Here is a 10548-nt window from a genome sequence, read left to right on the forward strand (position 1 = left end):
TTGGATACATTAAGGATGTTATTGGTTCACATAAATAATTTAAGGTGTTAACTTTGAGGCACACTTTAGGGATGCTTTTGGCCAAAAAGTCGTGAAGGGTTCTACCGTTAGAGCGGTGTTCTATTAACCGAAATTGATTTTAAAAGCGCAATCACAATTGTGAAAAACTTCTGGATGTGAATTTTCTGCATCAGCACTGTGGTTAAATATGGAATCAACGTAACTGATATAGTTTTCATGGCATTATAATTTATAATTTTGTGTCAATATTAGCATTTTCAGTTTTTTACTAGTTTACTGACCACTTGGAGACCATCTTCACCAGTTTTATAACAATCCAAGCAATGAATATGTGGGAAAATTAGTTTTAAAGCCTTTAGCTCCTGAACGGCGATGGAAGTTCATATGTGAGACTTTGCATTGTGAAGTTCGCCTTCTATCAAAGAAGATCCCAGTTACAAAATTTCTGAATCTGCAGGTTTGCCTTTCTTAGCTCTTTCTCCCATGCTAATTTATTTACTGCTTGCGACCATTATCTATCCATTGTCAGTTCTAACATCGCGTTTTTGCAGGTAGGGATAGGCCACAATTTTCAGTTGCATGCAACTGGTTGGAAATGGAAGCTCACGACTTGTTTGGGTGGAGATGGTGTCTCCAGGATCCGCAATAAGACGTCACTTGGATTATGTCCTGGTGTCGATTTTTGTTTTGGGTGGAGAGCAGACTATGTTCTTCCTGAAATTACTGGGTAAGCTATTTCATCTTGATATGCCATTTTCTTTGTAAGAAATTAAAAGTGACTGAAACTTGGGTGTGTTTTGTATGGCGGAAATGTTTTTCATGGAAAATGTTTCTTGAAAAACAAGCGAGTTTCTTACTTATTTTCTAGTGGTTGGTAAGTAAACAAAAAAACTATTGTCCAAGAGCATTTATATGTAATCTAGCAAAACATTATGGGGTGGGATGGGGTGGGGAGTGGGGGCTCAGGTGTGATGGGGGTGGGATGATGAAGAGACAATGAAAGAAGTCTGTACTGATTCACCTATTATTACTGAAGTTGAAAAAGTATCTTACTTGGACTGAATGAAAGTCTTGGATAATAGCAGAAATGCAGAATTTTGTTTTCTTTTGTTTGTATTTTAGTTTTAATCAAGTTTCTGAACGTGGATCTTCTGGAGAATGAAAGGAAAAATGCAGGAGTCATTTGGAAAGATTTTAGCTGCTTATAGATGTTTTGTGACCAATCTATTAGTGTTGTTCTTCTCAATGTTCTAATTGTGCATCTGCCACTTTTCAGGAGGGGATTATCAAGTTTTTATGCTGGTAAATCGAAATCTTATACTAGTCTAGCAGATGCGGCATCGAGTCCCTCTCTTAAAGATATGGTCAAGCCGGACAATGCATACACTAGGAAACGCAAGAACCTGCTTGCTCATAGCAATTTCTTTGACAAGAACCGGAATCACTTCCCAAGAATTAATAGGGTGGGTTAGAGAAGAGACCAATAAACTCTTGAAGCTCATTAGCTCTTGGTACAACTTCAAGCTGCTCTGAGAGTGATAATAGTTCCGAGTCCTTGAACTCAAACTCATCGTCACCTCGTTTCTCTCTTCCTCCTCTGCCTCCACAATCAAGAAGATATAGCAATGAGTCCTCATCATCACCTCCTGAACAGAAGTTGAGTGCATGGAGGTCTTTCTCCTTATAGGATCTGCAAGGGGCTGCTGCTGCAACTCCCAGCCTAATGGGCATAAAGGAATAGAGAAAGATATCTTGAAGATAACATAATTTCATGTCACCCTATGTACCTAACTTCAGATAGGTTTCAATGGAGGTTGGCTTATAGCAGTTATAGGCTTCAGTTTCTCGCCCATGCCTCTAATTATTCCTCAAGGCATATCAAATCCTGGCATCTTGAGAATGTAATTGCTTCTGGTATTTTTAACCTTTGGTTTTCCTGTGTATCCTGTTGTATATTTCAATGTCGTGTTTTCCTAATTTACAGATTCTAAATAGAGATTTTATATTTCAGTTTATAGTTCAGTTTGTTGTTTGCTTAATTTGTAGATTTTCTTTTTGGTGTATTCCTCAATTTACACTTCAAACCTTTTGAGATCTGCATTTGTCTGGATTGCGACCTCTTCACGCCAACCCCTCTTCTTCTCTTATTCAACTCTGGAGTGTGTGACTATATTGCCAGACTTTGCATCACGAGTAGTGGCTAAACCAAGTTTGCTTCCTGATTGCAGGGAGGAGACCTGTGGCCATGGGAATAAAAGAAGAGAAAACTTAGTTCTTGCTTGCGAACATGAGCCACATCCTTACTCTAGGTATAAGCTTGAGCATGTTTTTTAGAACTAATTTTGACGACACCGTATTATTGCTCTTTGATCATTCACTTGTTCATCAGCGCGTTTGTATGAACAAGATTATGGTGTCATGTTGTGGTTGACTAGTAGACCACTGGATTGCCAGGTTGAGAGGTTCAAAGGTATGAACCTAAACCAGATGCTGTGGAGGGTAGCATGTTATCCATGGAAAAATTGGTTTCCAGATTCAACGGATTCCTTTTACTCATTTGGTTAGGAGTATGAAAAGTTGGAGTAGAAATAACTTACACTTTAAGGCTTTTTATAGTAACGAAAATGGAGTGACTTTTGGAATTAGTATAACTTAAGAGGGTTAATAAAGGTACTTTTTAAATTGCTTAACAGAACACACAACAAATTATAAATTAAAATAAAATAGCATTTCCTGCTCGAGAGAGATTCCACATCACATGTTTTGCAACCAACGTTATAAAAATATATAGATTTAAGGAAACCTGTCAAAATGATTTTGCACGTCTTGGGTGTCAAGATATGTCAAACACTCATTTGAATGTGGAGACTTGCCAGCAGCTAGGTAGCTGCCAGCTTGAGCATAGTTCTTGAAATCAGAAAATGGAGGAATTATTTGGGGGTTTAGAGCCAGCTGACTTAGTAAATCCTCTCACCTTTGACCATGCAGGTGGAAGGATCGATCCCATAAGTAGTTTTTGCTTAGCTTTCCCCTCCCTCTTTACCCCATATAGTAACAAAACTATTGAACATAAAGAGCTTGGAGGGATTTTAAGATTCTTTCTGTCTGAATTGGACGCTAGAGAAATTTACTTTTTGGCTTAGCTTAACTAAATTATATCTTTATATTTTTGCAACTAGAATGAAGATTTGTGATATTGATCTAGCGTTTTTTGTCAGTGATTGTAAATTTTTCTTCAGTTCTTGATCCAAATATATCATGCCAAAACCAAAATGAATGCAAGCTTCTCTATTAAGAAAAATATGCAGGCTTCTCTTCCTCCATATTTTATCAGTTGCACTCATAATATATATTTGCTATGTGAAATAAATCTGCATTAAATAATCAGATTCTTCCAGGAATTCCGATGGAAGATGATAAAAGGGAAAATGTTAAAAAGATACTTTGAATTTGCAGATCTATGTTGCTTAAGCACAGGACACGGGACTTCTAAATATTTGGACTGTATTTGAGAGATAAAAAATTTATTAATCAAAACAACAGGTAGAAGTAATTAATCATGAACTTAAACAAGCATTAAAGTATTGAAATGCACTATATGAGCAAAAAGAGGAGTGGACGACTGATGGTGAACAATGAAAAAATTTCTGTTGTCCTCCCCCGTGTCTTCAATCTATTATAAAGGAACTTGGATTATTTTCATTTTAGAAGTTGGTGGAGTCAACACTAATTACAAACAATTGACAGTGACTCTTGATATTAAAAATCTTCACACTAGTTCAATCGGAGATGCCAAAATTGGGAGAACAGCAAATACGTTACATGTCAGTGGAGTGTCTACCAAGACACTAGTTTGAGGAAAAAATGGTAAGAACTTTATTTGAAAAACTGGATAATCTAAGACATGTTTTGAAGTTTCGGTGCATGTTCCATGGCTAGCATGCATCTACCCTTATCTTAATTGTAACTCGTAAGTGCTTCATGGCAGAGAATCTCAGTCATCTATTAGGATTTGGAGCACGAAATATCTTACAAGGGTTAACTACAAGGTGCTTGTTAAGCAAGGCTGGGTCGGGCCAAAAGAACTAGATGGTCTGCTTTCTATCAGGAGGAGCTAAGCAATAAACATAACTGAAGTAGAGAACTTCTTCGATGGAAGAAGGCAAACGATTTTCCGAGGCATAATTAATACTTGTCGAACTACTGCGTTTCCCATTCATCACAAGAGCAGTAAATGCGCAGCTTTTCTAATAAACGATGTACCTTCGGCTGATTATGTGGAACTTAAGGACCAACAGTTTTAAGGGCTGTGCGCATTAATAGTTTCCAATAATAAAGCATTTCCGAGAAGCAAATATGTCGTTATCCACACAAGGTGTCGGCTTATTAATAAATCAAAAAACGATATTGTGTTTTTGTTCAATGCAGTTTGTCGGCACATATGAGTAATCATAAAGCATGATTCTGGAAGGTTGTGATAAAAGAGGACGAGTCATTTTACCAAAGAATTAGTGGTAGTCTCTTTTGAACTATGGTTTTGAGTACCCGAACATAGGAGGACTACCCAATTTATGCCAGAGTAACGGAACTTGTATTATCAGACCAATTCGTTGAAACATCTGATTCGTTGGGGTAGCTATTGTAGAATGTGGAGTATAATCATGGTATCAAGCTATTTAGCGGTAGATCTAAGTTGTTCTAAATCCGTGTATTCATTAGACAGATTCTCCGGATGTAACCAGATGAAGTTGTTTCCATAAGTAGAAAAGGAAGTGTTACATCTTTTCACATTTTGTGATTGTGTAAGCAAGCCTAGCTGCCTAGGTGGTCTTGATCTTTGATTTTCACCATTTCTTGTGTAGGAAGTGATAATGATATGATATGAGCTTAAATGAAGAAATAAGTATTCATGTAGTTGACCCCAACTTATTTGGGACTGAGGCATAGTTGTTGTTGTACTTGTATAGGACTTGTGTGAAGTTCTCTCAACATAATTTCTATCGACAGAAAGAGAAAAAGTTATGCATCCTTGGCCATTTCTCACAAGCATTAATTGCAACCTATTAAACAAGATTACTTTCTGAAAATGCTTCCGAAATTGTAGTTACTGCCCTTTGGTTTGGTGGAACACTGATAAGAACATATTCAATAGAGCATTGCCCTGTTAACTCTGAAAGTGTTCTATAAATGGGGTGGGTTGGATTGTCAAATTACTTGTCAAGTTGAGTTTTTGAGAACACTGTCCTTTCCCTGCCATTACCTTTTGGTTTGTTCTTCCTCACTTTATGCACTTTTATCCTTTTCTGTAGCCTAACCTTCACTTGATTTTGGCTTCGATTATATCTCCTGCATAGATGAAAATGTACATCCCTCGATGTTGTTCTTGGGATCCCCTTTCTGATTGAGTTGTAGGTTCCAAGACTAGGCCTTTTTAACCCACATGAAAGATTCTGCCTTTAGATTTCTTTTCTTTTTCTTTCTGCCCTACAGTTTCTGCCACTTGGCGTAACTGGTAAAGTTGCTGCCATGTGAATAGGCGGTCGCGGGTTCGAGCCGTGGAAATAGCCTCTTGTAGAAATGCAAGGTAAGGTTGCGTACAATAGACCCCTGTGGTCCGGTCCTTCCCCGGACCCCGCGCATAGCGGCAACTTAGTGCACCGGGCTGCCCTTTTTATTTTTAAGGTCATAGGTTTGTTGCTGGTTACGTTACAAGAGGAATGCTGAATCTTCATTAGGATCATGACAGTTTTCATTAGTTGATTTCACATTGCCGGTTCTCTCTCTTCTTCAGTTGTCAATTGTATGCTTATCTGTCCTGATAAACTTGGGGCTGCTTTTTTCATCTTGATTCTTCTTAACTTAATTTTGGTTGTTTTTTCATGTGGGCAGGCTTAATCACTACCAACTTGAGTGGATATGGCTGCAAATTCTTTTCACATCACCGTGGATGAATTCAGACTTTTCCATAAGATTGACCGAGAACTTTATTGTCTCCTTGTTAATGAGCTTCAGCGTGATCCTTTGGACTCAATGCAGATACTGGCATTGTGGATTTGGATGGAGCGAGCAGGTCTCAAAAATGTTATCAGAAAGATCTTTTCCTTGCCTAATTTTTTGATTAATGAACTTGCTGATGAGGCTGTTATCTGCCTCAAATTCATTGGGGACAACGGGTTCCTTCTCTCAATTGACGCAAGTGATATTTGGCAAACTCAAAACGTCATGGCAAAAGAGTTCCCCCTCCAGTTTTTCAATGAAAATCGGGACAGTGCAACCAGTGGGATAAGGAAAATTGCAACTGAGGTTTGTCTCAAGGCATTGCCTGATATTACGGAGAGAGCCTTGAGAAGTTCTGGACAAACTTTGACTGGTGAGTCATCTTTAATGGGATCTTTAATGGGAAGATTTGCTCACTTGGGACTTGGAGATGACATGTATCCTAGGAGGATGAACGGACAGGACGTACCACGTGAAGATCGGACCATGTTTGTTACTTTTTCCAAGGGCTACCCTGTTGCTGAATGGGAAATCAATGGATTCTTTACAATGCTTTTTGGAGAATGCATCGAGTCCATTTACGTGCAGGAGGTGAAGCCCCATGAACAGTCTCTTTATGCTCGAGTTGTGTTTTTTACGCCTGCAATTATTGACATTATTCTCAGTGCTGTGACCAAAGCCAAGTTTACTATCAACGGGAAGCATGTCTGGATGCGTAAATATGTCCCGAAAAATGGGAACACTCTCCCACCCATGATGCCTCAGAATTTTCCTGGAACTAATTAGTCCTTTTCTTTATGTGTATCTTTGTAAGAATGGAGAAGAAGTAATCATGTTTTCAGTTTGTAGTTCCTTCAGTCTACCTTAGGACCCTAAATCTGTTATGTATGCAGTGAAATGGTTAAGTTCTAGTAATAAAAAACATGTGTCTTTTAATCTGTGTATCTATATATTTTTCTACTCTGCCTTTGGATTCCAGTTTTTATGTTCTGAAGAGATTGATCTGGTTTATGACTACTTTAAAATTTCCAGTTCTTGTTGCTGGATTTCATTCCTAAACAGTACAAAGGTCGATTAGCAGTTCTTTGAATACCTATGTAAAATTGTTAAATTTGTTTCTTAATGAATCTAAAGGCCATAACTACTAGTTCTAAAATCTAGTTCACCAAAAAAGAAAGAAGAGAAGAGATTTAGCAAGTAACAAGCAATTGTGTTTTTTGTTTTGTTTGGTTTTGTTTTGTTTTTTTTTTTTTTTTTTTTTGTAACGGCGATATCCAGATCGGTCTAGACGTAGTTCTATCGGGTAGTTTGACAATTCTGTCCACCAAGATTTAGACAGAAAGGATGTGTTCGGTGAGGAGGAAAATGTTTTCTAATTTTCTTATGTTCGATTGGTCAAAATTTTTATAAAACATTTTTTCTAGAAAACGAGTTCCTTAAAAATGAGGAAAGTGACTTTCCTAGTGAAAGTAGGAAAAGTAAGTTTCACATTGATGGTGTCCTCCCCACCCTTTGATACACCTCGGTAGCCCCCAACAACACCACCCTATACCCTTACCCTTTATCCCCACCTTCCAAGTGTTTGTCTAGATTATATACAGATGCATTTAGGATAATATTTTTTATTTACGTACTGAACACAAAAAATAAGTAAGAAACACACTTAATTTCTTGAAACAGATTTTCCAAGAAAACATTTATCATGGAAAATATTTTCCTTCGTACCAAATGCACCCGGGTCGTTTAATTGATGGGATAATGATAATAATCCCGGGATAGAATTTGAGATTAACTTTATCTCATGTTTAATTTGTCTATTAGCTAATCTCGGGATAGCTTTTACATTAAAATTGTAGGATTAGGGCAAAAACTTACCCACACCGGATAGAAGTACGACATGTGTATCATTTTTAGATTTTTGAATTCTGTCAAACCAATGGATGTATGACATGTGTTAGAATATATAACACTATCACTTAATCATAATTGCATTTGTTTGGTGTGTGTGTGTATATATATTCACTTAATTAAATCACTTAAATCATGATTGCATTTGTTTGGTGTAAACACTCGGTGTAGATAAGCTTTTACCGTGAGATTAGCTATCTCATATAAATGCTAGGATAGCTAATCTCACGAGATATCCCAACCCATGAGATATGTCAACATTGTACCAAACGACCCCTAAATTTAGAGTATGCTTTAGTATTTGAGATGTACCTACTCACGGCTCATGTCGTATTCATTGACCGAATAGACTACACTTTTGAGCGCAACATTTTCTTGTTTCCATTCAGTTCAACATTTCATATGAATTAGTGTTACTGAATTTAACGAATTAACTGAAGTTAAAGTAAAAATGAAAAGTTTTATTATTTAATTATTTGCTCTAAAATTGAAATTTGATTAGGCACAATTCAAAATCTAAAAATGACACACATCTCGTTCTTCTATAAGGTGTAGAAACCAAGGATGAGATTTAAAGATCTAGTGACATATAAGGTGATTAACCATAAATAAGGATAGATTTCAAGCATCAAATACAAATGTAATTGAAAATAACAATCACATTACAACAATTTGAATAACTTTAAAAAGTCGTTGGACGTATCTAATGCAGTTTGAGTTACATTTGCTTTTGGTTTGGACGGGTGCGAAAAAAAGTTGACTAACTTGCTTTTTTTAGAAGAGTCCAACATCGAGTCCTACTTTTGTAAAGTGCAAATAACATTTAATGTACTTTTCCTACAACTTCTCTTGAAGTTATCGAACCCAAAAAATCCTACTCATTATATTTATGTCAAATCAATAAAATATAACACGTGTCTTTTACCCACCAAACGTGGGTAAGAAGAGTCCAAACATTGAGTCTTACTTTTGTAAAGTGCAAATAACATTTAATGTACTTTTTCTATAACTTCACTCGAAGTTATCGAACCCAAAAAATCTTACTCATTATACTTATGTCAAATCAATAAATATATAACGTGTGTCTTTTACCCACCAAACGTAACAGCTTGGAGATTTTTTTTTTTGCTGAACGAGAACCAGTAGTTTAGCATGTAGTTTTGAACAGTTTACAAAAATAAGATGGTTCAATAACAAAAAAAGTTTTCTCATTAACCATCTTATTTTTGTAAACTTTTCAAAACTATGTGCTAAACTACTGGTTTCAAATAAACAGATGGACATAATAATTTTTGGGCAACAATTGTTTTCATTGAACTACCACCCCTTTCGGAAGCTTAATTTGTATAATTGGAGAAAACACTCGCACGTGTGTAGACATTTTAAGTGAGCGCAAAGTTCTAACTTGATTAAGTGTCGACTATGTTTACCCCGAATTCGGATAATCAATTAAATTTGTGAGTGGGTATAGGATATGCGATCGAATCTCAATCTATTTGATGGAGAAAAGAAATATATGAATATAGTATGAGGAGGTAGCTAATGATCGGCGGATTGCTATGCACTTGTATGTTTGTTAATATATGAATGTTGCTTGATTGAAGAAATGCAAGAGATAAACACAACAAATATGGACCGAATCGGATGTTTGAGAGAGAGATTTTATATATATATATTTGCTATTACAAGAGTTCTTGGTATGAAGGAGCCAACCCCTCAAGAGGAGGACAATGCCTCTTATTTATAGTAGTCCCCCATGGGCTTCACACAACATGAATAACAAAATAATAATGAAAAAACTCTGAGTTGGGTTAGGTTGGATTAGGTAGACCATACGATCTGACACCCGTACGGTTGGCAGTTGAGCATGGCAGGATGTTATCGACGCGTGGCAGACGCGCAACGGATCTCCCGGACCAACGGCCATGAGTAACCGGATTAACGGCCATGAGTAACCGGATTAACGGCCACGATCAACTCGGCCATGGAGAAAACCAGACCAAATGGTGCCCTTCCTTGGTTTCGGTTCAGGCATTCCTCCGGTTCAGAATGAAAGTCTTCGTGCACGTTCTTGTGCCTTCCTCACTTTGGTTCCTTGTCTCACCGGTTTAACGCTTACCCGGTTTTTACCGTATACAGATAGTCCCCACACTTTCTGGGCCGAAGCTTTATCGGAGTAACGGGAAATGGATGGATCAAGAAACCGGTGATTCCACTTGACCGTAGTTATCTCTTCATTTTGGCGGGAACAGTTGTGTCACGTTACCTCTTTATCGGCCACGTGTCTTATCCCGGATGGTCGGTTCTGACAACCGCCGTACGCACATCATTTCAAATCACTCCTTATTAATTGTGGGGACACGTGGCGCCCCTCGGTTGGCTGGGGATCGTAATCGTCACAGTCCCATGCCTATATAAGGTTCTTTCACCTCTTCATTCAAACACTTTTAGACTCTTATATTCATCTTCTCTCTTCTGAACCTCTTCACTTTTCGTTCTTACAACTCACATTAACTGTTGATTTGCTGCTTGTATTTACGCGAAAATGGCACGATTTTTACCAATTTCTCTACTAGTCGTTCTTGTGTGTCGCTGCTTTTTGTTTGAGTGTTGCTACTTCTT

At 37.4% G+C, this 10548-nt stretch overlaps 2 protein-coding genes across 2 annotated transcripts; both read left to right on the forward strand.

Annotated features, from left to right (window-relative positions):
- Positions 1 to 304: 304 nt before the first annotated feature.
- Positions 305 to 7010, forward strand: LOC132619708 (uncharacterized; the record flags this gene model as incomplete). The annotated part of the gene is made up of 5 exons (XM_060334533.1): positions 305 to 478; positions 573 to 748; positions 1298 to 1922; positions 2250 to 2330; positions 5911 to 7010. Coding segments are annotated over 3 exons (546 nt in total), but the record flags the coding sequence as incomplete, so codon positions are not given.
- Positions 5938 to 6804, forward strand: LOC132619709 (uncharacterized). Its single transcript, XM_060334534.1, has one exon. It carries the CDS (start codon positions 5938 to 5940, stop codon positions 6802 to 6804), a length of 867 nt encoding a protein of 288 aa, XP_060190517.1.
- Positions 7011 to 10548: the final 3538 nt, after the last annotated feature.

Source organism: Lycium barbarum, chromosome 11, assembly GCF_019175385.1.
Source record: "Lycium barbarum isolate Lr01 chromosome 11, ASM1917538v2, whole genome shotgun sequence".
Lineage (NCBI taxonomy): Eukaryota > Viridiplantae > Streptophyta > Magnoliopsida > Solanales > Solanaceae > Lycium > Lycium barbarum.

Coding starts and splice junctions, on each gene's coding strand:
- LOC132619709 (XM_060334534.1), top strand. CDS start 5,938: ATGGCTGCAAATTCTTTTCACATCACCGTGGATGAATTCAGACTTTTC.